This window comes from Pleurodeles waltl, chromosome 3_1, assembly GCF_031143425.1.
Source record: "Pleurodeles waltl isolate 20211129_DDA chromosome 3_1, aPleWal1.hap1.20221129, whole genome shotgun sequence".
Lineage (NCBI taxonomy): Eukaryota > Metazoa > Chordata > Amphibia > Caudata > Salamandridae > Pleurodeles > Pleurodeles waltl.
Genome location: NC_090440.1, coordinates 647,629,224 through 647,652,448, shown reverse-complemented (window position 1 = coordinate 647,652,448; position 23,225 = coordinate 647,629,224). Strand labels below are relative to the sequence as shown.

Genomic DNA, 23,225 nt, shown 5'->3' with positions numbered 1-23,225 from the left:
CGGTCAGTAAGTGTGAACAATGAAGGCATTAATTCTCTGGTCATACATTTTCCACTATTCTATTAAACATGTCAGCTTGACATGAGGTTGTGCAGACTAGGCCAAACTCACTAATTTAAAACAAATACATGAAAGTAAATCGTTAATATGACATACTGCTACTTTTTATCTGTCTACACATGCTTATCAATCAATTGATAATATGCATTGACTAAAAAGCATTACGTATTTCATGGCGGTAACTCACGTGGGCACATTTTCCAAGTCGCACATTATTTTCTATGTTAGAAATTCTTAACCCATCATAAATTAAAATCATCAGTAACTAATTCAGCTTTCAAAGTACTCTCTCTACATTTTTGTTTTGCAAAAACTTTGATGCTTCTGCTCAACATGTTACACCATCAAGTGCCCCTGCCCTCATTAGCACCTACACAACTTGAAAGCAGGACTTTTCAGCAGTTCCAAATCTCTGTAGTCCCACTGCTCTCCACTCCATCCAGCACTGATGCCTGGGGCCAGACAGGATGATGCATTCGCTCATTCTTTCTCTCTCAAATGGAAGCATGGAAATGAAAGTGCAATTGCTTCGTCAATGTCTGGAGGTACTCTCTCTTAGCAGGACCACCCAGCACAGCCCGTGCACTCACCAGGAAGATTGTCAAACGAAAGTCACCATCTCTAAGGAATAATTTGTAGCAACTCTCATGATGGTGCATCTAGTTCCTGTGGGGATCCACAGGACACAGGCTCCCTTTGTCCAATTAGGATCGGTTGTATAACAGAAGCACGCATACCGGAACAACGCATGCCTTAACAACTCGTCTTTTCCACAGAAGTACAAAATATTTTTATCTTTGCAAAGGGGACGATTCACAGAACTGACCTGTTTGCGAACACAAAAAGGTTTTTTTAAAATACAAATCCCTATCTGCGATTCCACAACCTATTACCGAATCGCAAGTTGGGTTTGCAAGTCGGTATTAGGAAGGCACAGGTTTATAGCCTCCCTTCCTAATACTGAATCACAGTGATATGTGTGAATGTTTTGTAACTGTAATGCTGTTGCAAAACATTTGCATTTTACCACCTATTTCAAGTAGGTGGTAACACGTTCGCAAATGGGAATGGGTCCCAAATGGACCTCTGTGCCTTTGTGAATGCATGTAAAACATTTTTTAAGAGCAGGGTGTGGTCTCATAGGCCACTACCTAATCTTAAAAAAAGAAAAGAAAAAGAAAAAAGATTAATAAAAGACTCCAGCAGACCATCATCCCTGTGATTTTGGCGATTTGCAATGCGTTGCAGAGACCTACCTCATTAATATGCATGAGTTAGGTTTATTTGCAAGCCACTGGGAATTGCAAAATGTGCAATACGCACATTTGTACATGGGTCTTTGCAATTACCAAACAGTGAATCGCACAAATGAGCTATTTGGTAATTGTAAACAATTACCTACATACATCTGGTCCCAGGTTCTTTTATTTGTGGTTCAGCAAGCATCACTAACTTCTTAGTAAATTAGCTGAATAGTGATAATGACCAAAAAATGACCCGAATAAACAAAATTTTTGGAAAGATCCATGTGTATGGAATTATAACACATACAATACAACAAAACCCAAAAACAAGAAAACAAATAAGTGCTGATGGTGCATTGCACAGTGAACAATGTATGCACAATGCAAGAGAGTGATACGGGAGGACATGAAAGAGTTAATTAGAACATGGATCCCTCTGTCAGTTCAAAAATATTATGTCAATCTTAGTATTTCGGGTTCCTGTATTTGGCCAGTCTGTCACATCCGTGGGGGCCATTGTTATTTTGACAACATTGTAACCTTCCTGAGTCGCAGCCTACAAGAGGCACAAGGGACAAAGAGCTGTGTCATAAATCCGCCTGATTGCTACTAGTGTATATATAAGAGAGAGAAAGAGGCAGACAGGAACAGACAGCGCGAGAGAAGTGCATTTTTGAGACAAACCGTTAGCCGTTTCGCTTGTCTAATTTGTCGTTTGTGGAGTTGCAAAGTTATTTTTTGACTCTTTGTTCTTGGTGAGTTGGGTGTTTACATGCAAATCTTAACTTTTGCACGCGTTTCATACATAGGTATAATATGTGTAATCTACTTGTAAGGAAATGCTAAGCAATGTGTGCACACGCCTACAAAATGCTTGCAACGGGGTTCCACAGTACTTCCTATGGTAAAGGCACTCAAATGCAAAATGTTCCCAAGTTACCAGTGCTTCCAAAGGCTTGAAAATTACTAGAGTGCATAGTTGGAAAATCTGGTTGGCCAACAGGAAGCATGAAAGTACAATTTATTTTTATTTTTTCACTCATCCACATAGTTTTGATTTCTTTATGCCTCGCACAATCCACCAGATGACTAGATGGCCATTAATAATGTACTATCTCATATTTGACTCAGGAAGAATCTTGGTGTGGGCAATATATGTATGTATTGATGTTGATATAGCATTAGCCTACACGGGGAGCAACAGAGTGCTGCATAATATTGCTGTACATTATTGCATACTCTTCAAGGTGTCTAACTGAGAAGAACAGCTCATGCTATCTCCTCGTGCTCTCTCCTCATGTGGCAATGTTTGTGCGAAAGACAGCACTTGAACCCAAAATCCATGAGCTAACGTGATATATAAATTCTGTGTCTTCAGAAGACATCTGTCTGTGCTCATCGACTCAGAATGTCTAAATTCCTTACCCCAAATTCTCTTCAACTTTGTTGCCAGGCACGTTGGATTCTCATTTGAATCTCTATTTCATTTCAAGCTATGAAATTTCTATATCCACTCATTAAAGATGTTGAGGTCAAAGATGTGTCAACTTCCTTCAGTAGCTGAAATTCCTTGACCAACGTACAAATCGCACATACTTCAGCACATTCTCAGTTTCTCAGATCCATGTCTCTATAATCTCCTTGAAACATTCCACTGTTGCCTTCTTCAGCCATTATAAACTATCAACGTTGTCCCCTAGCTCCATCCAGAAGCTGTTCTAGCACAGCGTAACATTATACAATAGTCCATACATTCTCAGTGTTGGAAAATGTGTAATTGGTAAGGGCAGGTAAGTACCTACACTTAGCAATAGGCCACTAACCTCCTCTTAGTGCCTGTTAGGTCTCATTAAATTAAACCTAGCTCAACCTTTGTAGCTTGGCAAAGAGTGACAAGGCTTAATTTAGGAGACAAAGCATAAAGCCTTCAAATATCACAAAACAGTTATTTAAGAAAACACAGGAAACAGTTGAAAAGTCCAAAATCAATTTATGAAAATAGAAAATATTTTTATCTTTAAAATGACACTAAAACGAATAAAATCAGATCAGGGGAACCAGAGATAGGAATTTTAAAGAATTAATGCTTTATAGCACATAGAAACAAAAAAAGCCAATCTGGTCATCTGGTCGCACCTCGACCGGGGCAAAGTCAAAGTTTAAGGCCAACCGTGATGGAGCCTGGCATGCTACAGCCCGGGGGAGGCCTCGGTCAAATGTTTACCTTAGGACTTAGATGTTTTTGTGGAGATTTTATTCAGCGGGAAGAACCAGCCACTCCATTCTGACCTCCTGGACCTCATCCTCGGATACGCGTCACAGGAGCCCTCGGTGGAGATTTTTACCTTCGGACTTAGTTGTTTTTTCGAGGTGAAAATCCTTCGACCGGGGCAAACCTGAATCTTGATCCAACGTCCTTGGAGCCTTCTTTGGATACACTATCTGGGAGGTCACGGTCAACTTCCTACGTTCAGACTTAGTCTCTTTTTTGGAGATTTTCTTCACCGGAATGAACCTGCAAGTCAGGCCGGGTTGCGGTTGAAGCAAGCCAGCTATTGTTGCCGCTGTGGGTTGGTCCCTCTATGGAGCTTTTTTTCCAAAAGTTCTCCAAAGTTCTCCAAATTTCTGGATCTTCATCCAGATGTTCTCTCAAGGTTCTTTTGAGGTCCACAGTTCACCCAAGGTTCCAGAGGCTCTGAGATGCTCCTTGGGGGTGCGGACTACGACTCCCAGAATGCACCTTGCTGAAACTCCTTTTTGGCCACTGGACAATGGTCAGCTGGTTGGTTTCTTCAGGAGTTGGTGCAGGGGACTCTGGTTAGCAAGTTTTCACCAGTAACAAACAGGGAGTCCCTCCTTGAACCAGTTGATGCCAGGCAAAGTCCTTCTTGTGGTAAAGTCCAAGTGTGCAGCTAGTGCAGTCCTCCAGAGTTCGGTGTCCAGGTGCAGGCAAGGGGACCACTAGGGCAGTCCTTCTTCTTCTGTAGTTCTTCCTTGTTGGAATCTGATAGGGATCTGGAAGGGAACTGAGGTGTGGGTGCAGGTCTGCCACTTGTATCCTTGCTCCTGGGTGAAAAACAGGGGGGTCCTGGTTCTCCAATCAGGGGCAGGGTCCTTCCCCCTGTGATGACCAGTTCCTGGGAAGTGTGGCAAAAATCAATCCCAGGGAGCAACATTCCTCAAAAATCCATCATGGCTGAAAGTGATTTTTGGAGGTTACATCTGGCTGAGCCCACCCACTTGTGTGGCTAAAAATCCTAAACACACCCCTCTCCTGCCCTCTCCTAATCTAATCAAGGGGGCGCCTAATTGTCTGGGTTTGCAGGATCTGAGGGTGTTACTGGGTTGCTCCAAATGTCCTTCCCTGCCTTTGAAGACCAGTTTGGCAGCACCCCACCTTCCTGCTTCCCCAATTGCAAAGGGCAGATCTCCTCCCCCAGGCACATATCTTTGTGTTGAGCCAGGCCACTTCACATCTCATCAAGGCATTCTGGCCAGGCTGCCAGAGGCTGGCCAGTCAGAGCAAACCAGCAAAAACCCTACAGGGCTGAAGTTGGCAACTTTTCAGGTAAATTTTAAAACACCTTACCTGAACAAGTTATATTAAATGCAACAAATTGAAGATGTGGGCTTTATTGTGACAATTAATTTGATACCAAAATTGTGGTATCTGTTACTTAAGGGGACTTTTGAAAATTAAAATAAAGTCTCCCCATTCTAGCCTAGGGGAGGCCATTCACTACAATGAGGGGAAAACAAATTTGGCTGTTTTACCTCACCAGGTCCCTGCTTATAGTTACATGGCACCCAGCCATAGGGGCACATAGGGCACACCTCAGGGGTGACTTATATGTAAACATAAGGTAGTTTAAGGCTTTGGAACTACTTTTAATTCCAAAGTCGAATTTGCATGTAACTTTAATTTAAAAGCAGCCAGCAAGGCAGGCCTGCCTTTAAAATGACACTGGGCACCTCAGCAGTGCACCTATGGGTGCACTACCTATGCTAGCGTCCCTAAACCTACATGCCCTATCATAGACTAGGGACTTATAGGTAGGTTTTCTTAGCCAATTATAATTAGCCTAATTTGCATACTGATTTTACACAGAGAACAGGCCCTGGGACTGGTTTGCAGTACCCAGGGCACCATCAGAGTCAGGAAAACATCAGCAAAAAGTGAAAAATGGGTCAAAAAGTTAGGGGGCCTCTGCAATCAGCTCTGTTTTCTCACACTCAGGGGGTCATTCTGACTCAGGCGGGCGGTGGTTGCCGCCCGTGGCGGCCAAAATAGCGATGCCCCCATTCCAACCTTCCCGCTGGGCCGGTGGGTGCTAACCATGTTAGCGCCCGCCGGCCCAGTGGGAAGGAGGCCTGCAACACAGAAGCCGGCTCCGAATGGAGCCGGCGGTGTTGCGGGCGTGCGACGGGTGCAGTTGCACCCATCGCGCTTTTCACTGTCTGCTAAGCAGACAGTGAAAAGCTTCATGGGGCCCTTTTAAGGGGCCCCTGCACTGCCCATGCCAGTGGCATGGGCAGTGCAGGGTCCCCCAGGGGCCCCAGGACACCCGTTCCCGCCAGCCTCTTCCTGTCAGTGAAAACCGCCAGAAACATGCTGGCGGGAAGGGGGTCAGAATCCCCAGGGCAGCGCTGCTTGCAGCGCTGCCCTGGCGGATTCGCCCAGCCGGGGGAAAACCGGCGGGAAACCGCCGGTCCCGGTGATCTTTACATCATTTTCAGCAGTTACTTCACTTCCTGTACCCTACACAATTTGGCTAGTATAGGTTATCACCATGTACAGCACAAGCCCTGCTCTGTATGATTACATCGTTATCATTTGCCGTGTGCCTGAAAAAAAGAATGTCTGGCATAACCTAATCCTCAGGCACACTCCCTCACCGAATCCCCATTGAGCAAACCATGGCAAAGAATCAGAAACAATAACCCTATAATTATTGGAACAACATGGCTCCCTTCCTCCACAGTCACATGCTCTTCTGCCTTAAGATGCATGCTGACAAATGCTATGTCAGCAATTGCTAATGCTTGCCAAATTGCAAACTTAGTAACTTCCCATCTGCTGACATGCTTTTCATCACAGAATCATGGGTCGCCTCTATAGCAAAGTCTTCTGTGGGCATCATACTACCAGAAGTTTATTCCATTGTATATAAAGCCCAACCAATTAAAAATGGGGGCCTAGGCATAATCCACATAAACCCTTGGGTTTATATGGAAAACAGCAGGTAATCCTCAGAGAAGTGTGTGATAAACGTAAGCAGTACCACTAGTTTTAAAGTAAAGAGCACAACACATTCAAACTCCCAAATCAATTACAAAATAAAGCCACATTTAATGAACACACCCACGCACCAAGATCACCTGAATAGGTTAAAGGGAACCAGAGATACTGAGTTTTAACATTTTAAAGTACAAAGTGCCTTGAAAAAGGTAATCATAATGGAAAGAAAACAATACATGATGGACTGAGGTCTAGGTGCAATTTTAGCCAGGTGCGTGGGTGATGTAAATATATACTGCAGCCCAATTATGACATTTACATTTCCTTGTCATATGAGCACTTATGGCACCATTTATACTGTATATTGAAGGTAAATAGGAAGTGCAAATATAAGCACACGATTTAGAGTGGAATCAAAATTACTTCACCACTGTTTTTCAGTGATAGAATGCACAGATTTCTAAAGCTAGCAAAAATAGGGTCCATCAAAAGGAAACAATCTGGGGTCACTATTAGAAATGGGGTCCTTGGTTGGCAGTCAGGTTACCCCCTGTCCAAGCAAGGACCATCACTCTAGTCAGGGTAAAAGAGAATCACCCTCAGCTAACCCCTGCTTACCCCCTTGGTAGCTTGGCACGAGCAGTAGGCTTAACTTCAGAGTGCTAGCTGTAAAGTATTTGTACTAACACGCACAGTAACTTAATGAAAGCACTACAAAATGACACAACACAGGTTTAGAAAAATAGAAAATATTTATCTAAACAAAACAAGACCAAAACAACAAAAATCCACAATACACAAGTCAAGTTATCAATTAAAAAGCAAAAAGAGTCTTCATGTAGTTTTAAACACACACTAACACTGTTAGCGTGAAAATATACCTTGGGTGCATCAAAAATAGCCCCGCACGGGTGGGTGTGCGTCAAAAAGGGCTTGCGATGCGTCAATTTCACTCACAAGCAAGACATATAAAACACATTACTACATGTCCTACCTTAACCATACACTGCACCCTGCCCTTGGGGCTACCTAGGGCCTACCTTAGGGGTGTCTGACATGTAAGAAAAGGGAAGGATTATGCCTGGCAAGTGGGTACACTTGCCAAGTCGAATTTACAGGTAAAACTGCACACACAGACGCTGCAATGGCAGGTCTGAGACATGATTACAGAGCTTCTTATGTGGGTGGTACAACCAGTGCTGCAGGCCCACTAGTAGCATTTGATTTGCAGGCCCTGGGCACCTCTAGTGCACTGTACTAGGGACTTACTAACAAATTAAATATGCCAATTGTGGCTAAGCCAATTACATACACATTTTGTAAAGGAGCACTTGCTCTTTAGCACTGGTTAGCATTGAGAACGTACCCAGAGTAACAAAAACAGCAAAATCAGAGTCCAGCACACATCAACAACCTGGGGAACATAGGCAAAAAGTTAAGAGAGACCACGCTAAGGAAGAAAATTAACAGTGACTATTCAGAAAAGGCACATTTGGTGCGCTAAGTATACCAAACTCATACTTCTATATTCAAACCAGCTGCTCCAATCAAAACAAAGATTGTTGAATGAAATAGCCCTCTTAGGTATTATAACCAGCCTCCCTCTGGATTTTTACCTCATCCATTGAATTCTCACTTTATGGCTCTCTAAACTTCAGTAATTACATAAAAAATCTAACAAAAGTAGCAAGGTACCTTGAGTGCCTTCTTAAGAAAATTAAAAATTTCATTACGCAGAAGACTTCAGACCCAAGGTACAAGCATTAGTTCTCTTGCATATTGACAGCTGAACACTGGTCTCCCTAAATTATCTGTCTCACTCCTCAAAGCCATTATGAGGAATCCAGCTTGGTTGGTAGCATACATCAGGAAAGCGGAACGTTTCATCAGTTCTTAAACAACTCCCTTGGATCCCATGAGAAGCACACATCATTTTCAAAATCCCCTGCATGACACACAAAGCTTTCCACACAGGTCTTCTTTCATGGGTCAAAGAAAAATTGCACAATTCTGGTGGCTCAAGAGAAAGAAAAAGGAAAGACTAACTCACGATATTTTTTCAGGTAAAAAACACAAATTTGCTCAAAAGGCCTTTTTATGACTAGCTCCCAAACTCTAGAACCAAATACCAGAGGATATAGTTACAGGTCACAGAAAATCTTTAAAATGCACCCCTTCAAGTTCCACTTTCCATAGCTTCTGGGCCCTTCTAATTCCTTTTGGTACCTTTGCTTCTCTGTTACTTAATGTTTTGATGTTTGATGTATCCATAGTGTTCAACGTAAAGTTCCTCCGTGAACCATTAACTATACCATAAATATCCTTGAATTATACACATTACATAATACAATTGGTTTTGAATTCAGGTACCCAGGCTCAAAGTTTGCTTAGCCACTACACCAAATCTCCTCCCAGAAGGAGGGCAATCTTCATGATGCTTTCAGATCTACACCAAAACAAAAAGACCATTTAAATGTTTTGAAAAGATTCCATGTAATGATATGAATAAGTCAAAAGTATGCTTTTTACAGATCAAATGTTGACCGAAATAAACTATGGAAAATTGCAAAAGCTGGAGGACCCTGCAGAAAGCTGTGAAGATTCACTAGTTGAAGATATACAGGTGGACACTGAAGAAGTAAGGACACACTTTTCCTTCTTGATTACTTTGTCAATAAAATTATTATGGAACTTCTGCTTGAATCGAGTTGTCATGCGTTGCAAATTTGGGTAGTGAAAAAGCGTACAATAATTAATGTTTCTTTGTGAATTGACTCAAAAACAGGAGGCAAGCTCAGTCCAATCACTTAGAGATGCCTCGCAAGCAGGAATACACAACAAAGTCCAGTCTTTGTCCCGTTTCACAGGCAGAAGCAGCAACTGCAGGATAGCCAAACAAAGCACAGTCAAAAGCAGGGAAAGCACTTCTCCTGGCAGATGTTCCCCTTGAATCCTTGAATTAATCTGAAAATCTGGGGTTTTGGGCCCACTACTTATACCCCCTTCTGCCTTTGACGTTGGCAAACTTCAAAGGACAGTCTCTTTTGTTCAAAAGATCTTGCCTTGCCCAGGCCTGCCCCAGGCACACACCAGCTGGTCAGAGACTGCATTGTGTGAGGGCAGGCACAGCCCAGTCAGGTGTAAGTGATCACTCCTCCCTCCACTCTAGCCCAGATGGCCCATTAGGATATGTAGGCTACACCCCAGCTCCCTTTGTGTCGTGTCACTGTCTAGTGGAGAGTCACAAACAGCCCAACTGTCAGTCTGACCCAGACATGGAATACACAAGCAGACAGAGTCACATAATGGCTTAAGCAAGAAAATGCTCACTTTCTAAAAGTGACATTTTCAAACTGACAATTTAAAAAACAGCTTTACCAAAAGATGAATTTTTAACTTGTGAGGTCAGAGACCCCAAACTTCAGATCTTCATCTGCTCCCAAAGACAAACTGCACTTAAAAGATATTTAAAGTCAGTCCCCATGTTAACCTATACCAGTCAGAGGCCTTACAATAAAGAAAACTGAATTTGGCAGTATTTCACTATCAGTACATATCCTACCTTTAAACTACACTGCAACCTGCCCATGGAGCTACCTAGGGCCTACCTTAGGGGTGACCTACATGTACAAATTCCAGGTTTGGGCCTGGCAAGTGGGTACACTTGCCAGGTCGAACGGGCAGTGCAAGACTGCACACACAGGCAATGCAGTGTTAGGTCTGAGACATGTTTACAGCGCTACTCATGTGGGTGGCACAATAAGTGCTGTATATGATTTACAAGCCCTGGGAAGCCATAGTGCCATTTACTAGGGACTTACCAGTAAATGGAAAGGCCAATCACCAATACAATTTAGACAGAGAGCAGATGCACTTTAGCACTGGTTAGCAGTGATAAAGTGCCCAGAGTCGTAAAGCCAGCTAACCTAGGACAGAAAAAATAAGATGAAAGAGGCAAAAAGTTTACGGATGACCCTGCAAAAAGGGCCAGGTCCAACACTCCCCAATTAATATGCACAGAGCAGAAATGAAAGTCGTGAAAACAAAATATATGGTAAAAGGTAAGTTCTGTGTTGCCATTTTGTCTCTCTTAACTACATTTCTTCCATGCCCCATCTACTATCACCCCTTACCCTTGGTTAATTCATTATTTATCCCCCTTCACTCTTTTAGGCATTTATTTTTCCCTGCCTTCCTAATTTTATCACTACCTTCTTATTTTTTACAATTATTCAGTCTACTTTATTTTACCAGTTTGTATTCCTGTAAGTCTTCACTCATCTATTTTTGCCTGCCAATCTTCATTCCCTGCTTGTCTTGTTCTTCTGCTCTTCTTTGCTTTCATTTCATTCAGACCCTTCCCATTAATTTCTTTATTTTTCATCCGTTATCTAAACCTTTTTTGTTTAGTTGGTAAATTATCTAACCTTCCCATAATCCTTTTCTTCATATATTTAGCATTCTTTATCTGTCTCCTTCTGTTCTCCTTTTACCCGTATCTGTTCCTAATTTCCACTTTTCTCCATTCCTTTTCACACTGATTTCTTCTTGTTCTGTATTTTATCTCTTCCTTCACCCCATCATAGAATAATTAATTTCATTCTTGAATCTCCATCCTGCATTCTTCATTTTCTTGTCTCAGACAGGAGCACACATAGCAGGTACACTAAGGATAGGAAAAGAGGGCATTTTCATGACACGCATAACTACAAATTGTCCCCAATGCCACACATGACATAAATACCTAGTGCTGATTTGGACTAGCAGTGTTTTGCATGATGAGATTTTGAGCTGATTTTTACAATGTTTAATACAAAAACCACAGTTCCAGATGCAATATGCTGATGGCCATATACCGATGCATACGCTGGTAGTAAATGAAAAAAACCTAACCCCAATTTAAGCAGCTGCCTCCTGCCTTCATTATGAACTATAATCTTTGTTTTGTTATAACATATTATCACTTAGCAGCTGAGCAAACACAGACATGTATATTGCTGAAAACGTATGTATGCAAATATGCCTCACAACCTGACATTTAAGACAGTCTCATCTTGTGATCAGACCCGGTGAACCTTCAACATTTTTACTTGAGTCTCAGAGTTTTCTGTTACATTTCACTATCAGTCTTTGTGGTTCAGCCTGCCAGGCAGAGCAACCTATCTGGTTGCAAAAGACCTACTGTTGAATTGTCAGTCTTTCACTCATTTTGCAAGCTCTCTCTCTCCCAAGTTCTCCCCCACCAAACTCCTTTCCTTGAGTTCCGTTTTGCTTTCTAGCTGTTCCCACCCCCTCCATTTTGCTCTCTCATGTGCTGCTTTCTTCCTCTCAGTGCCCGCTCCCAGTTGTCTCCCTCACCTGCTCCTGCATTGCCCCCAAGTCAATGTTTATTTTTTTGTCAAATATTGAATTTTATATTTATTTTATGAAGGAGGGGAAGTCGAGGTACCAAAGTGCTGCCTACCTCTCCATCTTAATTAATCTTTATCGCTATTTTTTTAAGGTTACAAATTCCATAAATTAAATAAAAACAAACAGCTCACTAACCATTTTTTGCTTTCTTTTCATTTGGCCATGCTATAGAGCATCACCAAAAGGCACTGCAAAGGCAATAAGTGTTGCTATAGACACTTTAATAGCTGATTGGCCTGAATTAGACATTTTTAAAGTCAAGTTTCTCTTGGGAGACTGTTGGAAAGGAGCACTTGCATAATGTCCTCCAGGCCCTAGGAAAGAGTTCAGTCATTGTGTTAGACCTGACAGCCTTAGGGTGGCCAACCTAACTTTTTGCCTGCCTCCCTCCACTTTTTAGAAGCAGTTTTTGCTGGTTTTAGGATTCTGCACACCTTACCACAGCTAAAATGCATATGCTCTCTCCCTTAAAACATGGTGACATTGGTTCATACACTATTGGCTTATTTAATCTACTTGTAAGTCCCAAGTAAAGTGCACTACATGTGCCCAGGGCCTTTGGATTAAATGCTACTAGTTGGCCTACAGCACCGATTGTGCCACCCACATAAGTAGCTCCTTAACCATGCCTTAAGCCTGCCATTGCAAGGCCTGTGTGTGCAGTTTCACTGCCACTTCCACTTGACATTTAAAGGTACTTGCCAAGCCTTAAACTCCCCTTTATCTACACATAAGTCACCCCTAAGGTGGGCCCTAGGTAACCCATAGGGCACAGTGCTATGTAGGTAAAACGCAGGACATATACCTGTGTAGTTTATATGTCCTGGTAGTGTAGAACTCCTAAATTAATTTCACACTGCTGTGAGGCCTGCTCCTTTCGTAAGCTAACATTAGGGATACCTCATATACTGTTTGAGTGGTAGATTCTGATCTGAAAAGAGTAACAAGGTCCCATTTAGTATGGTCAGAAAGGTAATACAAAACCCTGCTAACTGGTAAATTTGGATTTATTATTACTATTTTAAAAATGCCACTTTTAGAAAGTGAGCATTTCTCTGCACTTAAATCCTTATGTGCCTCACAATCCACGTCTGGCTATGATACTTAACATCTCCCTTGTGCATTTCACTCAGACAACCCCAAACACAGGATGCTCAGTCACACCTGCACACATCTATATACTGAATGGGTGTTCCTGGGCTGGGAGGGTGGAGGGCCTAACACTTACATTTGAAAGGCAAGTGGCCTGCCCTCACACAATGGACTGCCAAACCCCCTACTGTCACCCTGGCAGACAGGATGGAACGGAAAAGGGACCTGGTGCACTTCTAAACCACTCTTTGAAGTCTCCCCCACTTCAAAGGCACATTTGGGTATTTAAACAGGGCCTCTGACCCTACCAACTCAGACACTTCTGGACAAGAAACCACTGGTGAGGAAACTCTGAAACAGACCCTGCAACCTGCCAGGAGGAACTGCTTGGCTGCCCAAAGGGCTCACCTGTCTGCTTTTCTGCAAAGGACTGCTTCCCTTCTATTGCGCTGCTTCCTTGCTGTCCTCTGGCTCTGCGGAGAAGTGCTCTCCAAGGGCTTGGATAGAGCTTGCCGCCTGTTCCTTGAAGTCTCAGGACCAAAAAGACTTCCTCCTGCAAAGAACTCCTTGTGTGGCAAAAATGCAATGCACAGCCTGCCAGAGACAATGCACAGCCTGCATTGCGGTGAGAAAATCACTGTGCGCTGAACCAGAACAACGCAGCCCAGCTCCCCAAAAGGAGATTGATGCAGCGCCAGCATAGCGACCAGAACTTTGACACACGGCCCACTGAATCGACGCATAGCCGAGCCAGAACGACACAGCCCGACTTCCTGTGAGAAGAATTGACGAGTGCCTGCCGCGCGACAGAAATCCCCTGCATCGCCCACTGGATCAGCGCAGCTGCTGTGACTTCATCCTTCATGCCCAGGATTTCTCTGCGTCGTCCCCGAAGCGTCCGAAAACTCAGCAAGCTGAAGAGGATCCAAGTCAGCGCACCAGAAATCGACGCAAAGCATTCCCTGCGTGCAAATTATTGACGCATTGTCTGTGTGCATCTGGAGAAACCGACGCACACCTCCCCATTTTCCACGCATCTCCTCCTCTGCGGTCTCTTGCAGAGAATGTGAACGTAAACCAGGTACTTTAAGCTTGCAAGAGACACAGACTCCTTTTATCATTCTCTGAAGTGATAATTTAACGGGTAGTAATCAAATCTTGATTGTTTTTGACCTGCATTTAACCAGATAGATATTATGGCCCTCATTATGTCCCTGGCAGTCAGCGGAGAAGTGGCGGTATTACTGCCAACAGGCTGGGGGAAAAAAATGGAATTATGACCATGGCGGTTACTGCCATGGTCATCCGCCACTTCTCTGTTCCGACCGCCAGGGCGGAGACGACTGCTGGCCTGGAGACTTGGGTCTCCAGCCCTGCGGCTGTCACAAGACCGCCGGCAATATCACGACCCGGCTGACCGCCGTTGATTTCATGGGGTTGGAAACCGCCATGAAATCCATGGCGGTAAGCACTATCAGTGCCAAGGAATTCTTTCCCTGGCACTGATAGGGGTCTGCCCCACCACCCACCACCCACCTCACCCCACCCCAAGTCCTCCCCCCGCACTCCCAACACCCCAACACCCCAACCACCCCCAAAGGTGGCAGGACCACCCTCCACACCCCTACCCCCAACATTGCTACACAGACACACACCGTACACGCATGCATACACCACCAACACACATACCCGCAAACATGCCTACAGACACATACACCGTCATACACGCACACCCACATACAGATATACACGCACAAATCCATACAGACATACATACAGACAGACACGCACGCATTTCCGAACACACTACACCCCTGCATGCATTCACACACTCACACACCCCCTATACATAGTCACACGTACACCTCCATGCACGCACACAACACAAAACACCCCCCACCCCCCTCCCCTAATGGACGATCAACTTACCTGGTCCGTTGATCCTCCGGGAGGGGACGGAATCCATGAGGGCTGCTCCACCGCCAGCACCCCGTCACCAGAACACCGACACGCTGAATCACGGAACGTGATTCAGTGGGTGGTGTTCTGATGATGAGGCGGTGGAGGTGGAGCAACCTCCACTTTCCCGCCAACCGCCAGTATGGTTGTTGGTGGCTCTCCATCTGAAAAAGGATGGAGGGCTGCCAGCAGTCATAATTTGCCGAGTGGAAAACCGCCTGCACTGGCAGTCTTCAGCACGGCGGACCCTCAGCAGTCTTTCAAAAAGACCGCCGAGGTTGTAATGACCACCTTTATACTTTTCTAAACACTGTGTGGTGTATTATTGTGGTGTTATACTATGTTATTGCATGATTTTGGCACAAATCCTTTACACAATGCCTTCTAAGTTAAGCCTGACTGCTCAGTGCCAAGCTACCAGAGGGTGGGCACAGGATAATTTGGATTGTGTGTGACGTACCCTGACTAGAGTGAGTGTCCTTGCTTGGATGGGGGTAACCTGACAGCCAAGCAAAGACTCCATTTTTAACATATTGTTTAACTGAGTATATTGTTACCCATTTATTATCTGCAAAACTTTTTCTTTTGCTGGGTGACCTCAATTATCATGAGGAAGATTCCTCTAACTCTGATGTTGCACAACTCATTTTGTATTTGGGTTTGTTGGGGCAAAACCAAGAAATTAAAGGTCCCACCTATGTCGCAGTTCATATTTCAGATCTAATTTTTTCTAAAGCTAATGACTTATGCTGTGATTCTCCCCGACTTCTCACCTGGATGGATCAGTTTCTAATCCATTTCCAGATCCTGAAAAAAGATGGGACAACTAAGTCTAATACAGGAGAATATAAAACTTTGCGACAATGGCGTCTGGTAACCCCAGACTTCTTTTCTAACACTTTTGTGTATTCGGTGCCCCCACTGGATCTATATATTAAAGCAGCCTTAGCACAATTAAATAAGTCCAAAAATCAGGCATTTGCTAGCATTGCAACTCTTAAAAAATGGAGCTAAAACATCTGCTCTGGCCCAATACGCCCTGGTACCCCAAGGAGCTGAGACAGGAGAAATCCATCTGCATAAAGCTAAAATGAATATAGTGGAAAGCTAAATCCCAAAGCGATAAAGACTCTTTAGATCAGCACTGTCATCTTATCATTGGCAGATTAAATCAGCCCATATTATTACTCAAATTGGGCAAGCTGGTATTTCTTCCAAAGAAATATTCAAATTCCATAACAATTTTGAAAATCCTTCCTCTGGCTCCCAAACTGTTTCAGCTTCGAAAGACCTGTGCAGTTCCTTATCAGACTCTTTTGTGGACAAATCTATTTGAAATTTACTATGCCTGCAGCTCCATCTGCTGAGATGCTAAACTATGATACTCCCTTTCACAATGGTACCTACTCTTTAAAAAAGTTTGCTCCTTTCTCTCTCAAGCAGATTGAAAAAGTTTTAGGAAAACCCAAATCTGGCTCTCCTTTGGATCGCAGTCCTCCATGGATTACATCCTTACTCTCTCACCGGATGGTTCCTGTGGTTATGGCACTGCTAATGTAGCTGTAGACAAGGGAAGGATTCCTTGTGCTTAGAAGTCTGCACAGGCTAACAATCTAGCAAACTACTATCCTATATCACTGCTTCGCTGGTGGGTAAGTCATTGGAAGGTCTAATAAATTCACAACTCTCATCCTATCTTGAGGAGAATAAGATCCTGGATCCATCCCAATGGGGGTTCAGGTCTGCTTATAGCACGGAGACTGCCTTAGTTGCTGTTACTGACTTTATAAGACACTCCCTGGACAAAGGCAGCCCTTCAATGCTTGGACCTATCTGCAGCCTTTGATACTGTGTTACGTTCTAGGCTGATTCTAAGGCTGTATGAGATTGGCTTTTTGGGAACTGCCTTGCAGTGGTTTCAAGACTTCCTCAAAAATAGAACTCAGACTATTTCTCTGAGCACCTTAAAGTATTGCACAATATCGATTGACAAAGAAGTACCACAGGGCACTTGTCTAAGCCCCATGATGTTTAACAGTTATGTAGCACCCCTAGCTGCAAAAGGATCATATGCCGATGACACAGAGCTGATGATTTCCCTTGATAAAGGCTGGGAAGAAATCAAGGACAATTTTCCAATGGTATGTAGGCAATAGCAATACGGATGGCAAAAAACTGCTTATAACTAAATGCTGATGAAACTGAGATCATGCTATTCGGTGAAGCCTATAAACTTTGACCTCCAGACTGATGGCCAACAAAAAAAGTCTCAACTCCTATGCCCAAGCAGGTAGTTAAGCACCTTGGCCTGAAAACAGACCAGTCCCTATCTATGAAAAACTATGTAGCTGCAATTCGCGGCAGCTGCTTCAATAAGATGTGTCTGCTAAAGAAGCCTTTCTCTTACCTTCCACTCTCTGCCAGGAAAACTCTTGTTCAGTCTCTGATTTTCAGCAAATCAGACTATGGCAATGCCTTACTTGTTGCAGCAAACGAGACTCTTTTGGCAAAATTGCAAGTGGTTTAAATCACAGCTACTCAGTTTGTCTGCAATCTTCCTGCCAGCTCTTCATTTGAATCTTTGTTGAGGGCCCTACCCTGATTGGCTATTAGGAATAGGACTATTTCTAAAATTTGCTGTCTTACTTATAAATCATTATTGGGCAATGATCCTAGCTATCTAACACAGAAACGTAAACATTACTACCCAATTAGGAACTTACTTTACAAGCATGCAGCCCTACTGTAAGTTCCTCATGTTCGACTAACAAGATGGGGTGACAGATCCTTCACCTACCTGGGACCGTTTTAATGGAATACCTTGCCTTTCCACATCAGTGCTTGTTATGATTATGTTAATTTCAGAAAACTATTTAAGACAGTTTTATTTTAAGTGCCAAAGGTGATACCTGTTGGCTTTTCCAGTGCCTGTTTTTAATTCTAAAACAGTAGTGCAAATGGAAACTTCCACATGGTACACTCTGTGGAGCAGGAGAAGGGATTCCAGGGATAAGGGATCCTGCTCATGTGGGACCACTTGATGGGTGGTAGGCATCTGTTTGCAGTGACACCTGCTCCCTTGCTAGAGTGAACTGCATTGTATGTTAATGCACCTAACAACTCTCCAACACCATTGGGATCTAATTGAGTGGGCCCCGGTAAATGAAGTGTGAGGTGTTTTGTCTGGTCATGACCATTACCAGAGTGTGAGCTGTCTGCACCTCTTGCCATCAAGTCAGCAACTCTATATGGAAGGTGGGGCTACTGGGAAGATTAGGCCCATCGCCTTTGTGGTGCTGTAAGCCAGCAACCCACGTATTCCAAGTAGGGGCCACTGTGAAGATCATTATCATCATCCTTGCTGTGCTGTAACCCAGCTACTCCCATATGCCATGTGGGGACTACTACAAATATTAGGACCATCTCCCTGGAACACAGTTCCAAGAGGACCCCTCTCAAAGGATCTACAAGGAAGGAACTGCCCTAGACATCATTGGTCATGGCGGCCCTCACCAAAAGTCAAGAAAGCCACAAAGGAGACATCAATACAGCCACATCCTCTGAAAGAGACCACAGCTATCTAGCATTGAGAGGCCAGAAAGTGAGAAGATATATCCTGGTCCACCCAGAACTGGCCAGCAGCCCTTGCCAGGTAAGACTGTTTCTAGGTTGCCTCGCCTCCCTATGACTTGTGCAAACATAGCGCTTGGTGCTGTTTATTTTGTGTGTTGACCAGCATGAGTTGCACCTAAAAGTTGCCTCTATTTTCGAATGAGAAAAAAATAACTCCATTAGAAGGGAAAAGGGTGAGAGAATCAGGGAAACACACCATGACCATGCTAGCACACTCTCTTCAAGAGTCTGAGGATATTGTTTAGTGCACTGTTTATATACTTTTTGTTCCTATTTTATATACTACTTTTATCAGGAAAGTGAGCAATTGGCTTGACAATCAGTTTATTGGGGTTGTTATATATCACCATAAGTCCTTTTTGGCTATTTACATAATTTAGTTGAAATAAATGTGAGAAATAAATAAATTGAGAAGCAACAGAATATAGGACTGTTCTTATAATTTAAGATGAAATTCGTCTCTACCTGCCATTCTTTTCTGTATTAATGTTATATTTACCCTAGGCAAAGTAGAGTTATAGGGTGCCCCCTGGTTTCTGCAGTTTCTACTTCTAGTTTAAGCAAGGTAGTAGCCAAGATTCCAATATACATGTGGAAGTGCAGGGCATTGCATCTTGCAGTGGTTTGTGAGGTTTGAGGTTTGTAAGGCACAGGCATTGAATGAGGTGTCTACTGCAGCTGCTTTAATACATTGTTTACCTTCATTGGTAGGATGTCTGTGTTGAACAAGCTTGTCTCGAGCACATGAAGGGAGATCTGATTCAATGGTTTGGCTCAAACAAGCTCTGTACTTCAGTGGTTCACTGAATGCAAGAGAGCAGATGGTGTTCCATTTGAAACTTGGATTCAAAGTGTTTGGTGCTTGGAATGAGTGGGTGAGAGGGATGGAGGCCAAAGATTTTTAGTCTGTTAACCAGTTGATGGTGACAGAGTGATTTAAGGAAGAGTTGTCTACCTCACTTAGGCAGTACCAGTCAATGTGACAGAGAGGGATCAAGGAAAATGTATACTGTTATCTGACAAGTGGTTATCTAATAGGGTTTTCAGGGGATTAGAACAGCATGGTGCAAAGCCAAAAGGGGAGATAAGCTCTCTCATAACTGGTTCCAAACTGAAGGGTAATTCCTAAGGGACCCGAGAAGAGCCCAGGTAAATATGAATTGGTTATGCTGATTCTAGTAAGGAGCATAATGAGAAGGGAAGACAGTGCACATCCAAATTTGTGACTTAGTATGAGTGCCAGCAGGTCGGACAGTTAAAAGAGACCTTCAGTTTAAAGACATGCATCTCCTGTGAATTTGCTTACTGGACTGATAAAGTATAACTTATAATTCAATGCCATGCATGTTACCAAAGAAATCTAGTGTGTTACACATGAATGAAGGGACCCATGAGGTCTCTGTAGCATTTACCCATGGTGGACAGACAACTAGGAGAAGGATCCAGAGACTCTGAAGCACATTCAACCTAACATGATAGTGTTTTTTTATAGGAGGAAGGTGAGGAATACTAGAGCTTTCAGAACTATGGTTGAGAGGAAGTGTCTCAATCCGAGGACATTCTCCCTGGTACAAAGGAGGCAGGTTTGGAAGCCATTGGTGAGGACATGGAGTACTCCCTTGCCTGAATGTAAGTAGAAATCAACTGCAAGGCTGCAAGACAGCTATGGCAGATGTAGGGTTGAGAGAGAAGCAAGGTGCTTCAAGGTGTCTTTCAGACAATGATTTGATTGCCCCTGCCTTAATGCCAGGACCAGTAAGCCTGTATGGCTTGAATGCTGTTAGCTGTGTTGACCAGGGCACAGGCTGCACAGCAATCTCAGAAAGAGATTGTGATCATTCCTGATTTACAGGAATCAGAACACAGAAGTTTTCAGAAAAGGACAGTCTTGAGAAGGCACTGGCAGTGGAGGTCATAGCTTCTGCTCCTGAGAGAGAGAAGGATGCAGCTCCTGAAGAGGACCAGCTGCTTGAGTCTGTGTCACTTCTGGAGCTGCAGTTTTTGCTTGCTGCTGGGGGGCTACTGATGATGTTTTATGCCAGACACAGGAGCAGTGTCCTACACTTGTGGGACTTTGCCAGGAAACCTAGGAACAGGGAGTAGTTGGGAAACTCTATGTTGGGTGGCAGAATGACATACTTTATAGTGAGTCAGTGAAGCTTGAGCCAAGTTCCATAAAGAGGCTCGAGGTCGGTCACCAGCCCAAGAAGTAACTGCCCTTGGCAGGACCCTTGTGAATTATAAAGACCCATTACAGGTTAGACACTCTGTTTTACTGGAAAGGGATGCTCAGAGATAAAGAGGAGTCAGTGGACCCTGTCAAGCTTGCCAACTGAGTGGAAAATCAGGAGGGGAGTAGGACACCATTAGTGTCCCTACCAGATGTGGGTGTTGATGTGAGTGAGTGGGAATAGATATTGGTGGTCCATTCAACCCCTCCTCACAGTCAGGTAACTGTACATTTTATATATAGTGGATCATGCTACCAGATATCACAAGGAAGTACCTTTGAGGTGCATGAGTGCAAATGTGTTAGCAAAAGCTCTTCTGGGGATCCTTTCTATGGTCAGATTTACCAGAGCATTGATCTCTGACTGGGGAACCAAAATTATCTCCTCATACATGAGACACATCTCTGTTTTCAACCTAGGAAGAAGCTCCTTTCATATGTAATGCCACTCTTTAATGTATTGGCAATCTTGGATCCATACTGTTTGTCAATGTGATTATACCTCACTGTGATCCATTCAATCTATGCAATACATGTTTCCACAACCTGTGCCTCCCTTATATAATGCCATGCTTCCTCAATACAACATTTAACCTGGTTCCTGCAAGATAATGTGCAGGTATATGTATTTATGCATGGACCTTGCTACAAAACAATGTAGCAATGTAGGAAAAGGGGGACAAATAGTGTAATACAGAAATTAGCAAAGTAAGAGGTGGGTAAGAACAGCATGACTTCTCATAACTTTTAGTATTATGTGAATAACCTACTCCATTTTTCAGTAAGCCTGAAATGTGCAGGTCAGTTGCATGCCAACGGTGTCTGGGGAGCAGTTCTCAGTGTTAATGCACACCACTCCCACCATCTCACTCTGCTATCCAAAGTAACCAAAGTTGCTTACGATTTCGCTGCACTCAGTGCTTTTTCTTTATTGGTGGGAAACACAGTAGGCAAAACAGTGGTTTCCTCTATTGGCATTTAGTGAGGGCTCATCTACTTCTGTACTTCCTACAGGGTAATTCAGTCCTCATGGCATCTCCCTGTAGTGCAGAGATGCAGATCCTTTCTCTGAGTTACAACTGGAAGAGTCAGTTTGTCCTGCCTAAGCTTCCGGCAGTCTCCCTCGTTTACCCATTGTCTTCCTTATGTAAGAGCACCTCAAAAAGCTGTTAGTTAGCTCCTTCATTTCAGATATGTTAAAAAGCAGTTTCCCCTTGTAGGCAGCCTAGCTCCCCAGTGTGCTGCTCTTGTACCTGGTAATAGGGATTTGGTGGTCAATGCTCCTACCCTGGAGCACAAAAGAGTTTTTCAGTCACTACTACTCTTGGAATCCGGTACAGAAAGCTCTGCACCCCGGCCAGTAGTTTCTGCCCGATGTTTATACTAAGTTTGCAGGCAGAGTTTGTATATTCCATTCCGGGTAAAGGTTTGGGTGGTTCCAGTCTTTTGGATATTCCTCCCAAACTGGACCAGACATGGTCCTTGCCTTGCAATATCAACAGGATGATGGTGTTGAGTTACCTCCCAATTGTTGTGCTCACTCTTGGGAGATCAACTTAGCTCCAAAAGTCAACTGCAACCTTTTCAAAGTGACAATGATAACAAGTGTCTCTCACTCCTTTTTTAGTAATGTTCTTGTAGGTGGGAGTGTTGGGAGTCACACAGGCCTGTCAGAAAATCTGCTGGTGATCTACACAGACCTCCACCCAACACTCCAAAATAAGCAAAGAGCAATAGATGGTATTATCAGTCTACCTACCTTGAAACCAGATGTCAAACAGCATGGCTTCACAAGTTCTTCTCAATATGCCATGCAATGTAATGCCTCCCAGAGTACCTTATTATGTCTCCCAGCCTGAAATTAGAACTCTCCTCCCTTTACCACCCCTGACCGCTGCAGCATTCCTTCCCACAATCAGATATTGTGTCTCACCTTCCCGAACTCACCAGCACCTTATCTATGTTTCTTAAGTATGCTTCTATGGAGCAAGAAGGAATTGTCTTGGATCTTGTGTCATTACACAGGACATTAGTGGATGATCACTGCTTTTTTCATCCTTCTTCTTTTAAAACAGAATACACTAGGTCATCTATGTAAGAAATGTTGGTCGACTGGGGTGTGAGCCCTTACCCTCTGGTAGCTTTGCACAGGGCAGTCAGGTTTAACTCTTTGGAAATGTGTAAAGTATTTGTGAAACACTTTGTAAAGTAACACAGTGAACACACACCACAAAAGGAGCCCACACCAGATTTATAAAAATAAAGTAATGTTTAATCAATAAAACAAGACCAAAATTAAAAAAACTCAGTAGAACTGGAGATATTTAGTTTGAAAGATTCGACTGAAGGTATCGCC

The 23,225-nt window shown here is 43.5% G+C and overlaps 1 protein-coding gene across 1 annotated transcript in view; it reads left to right on the top strand.

Annotated features, from left to right (window-relative positions):
* Positions 1 to 23,225, top strand: part of LOC138283526 (mucin-5B-like) — a 466,047-nt gene that overhangs the window by 101,743 nt on the left and 341,079 nt on the right. The window contains exon 6 of the mRNA XM_069221466.1: positions 9,075 to 9,181. Within this exon, the coding sequence (XP_069077567.1) occupies positions 9,075 to 9,181 (107 nt within the window). The remainder of the gene's footprint in view (positions 1 to 9,074; positions 9,182 to 23,225) is intronic.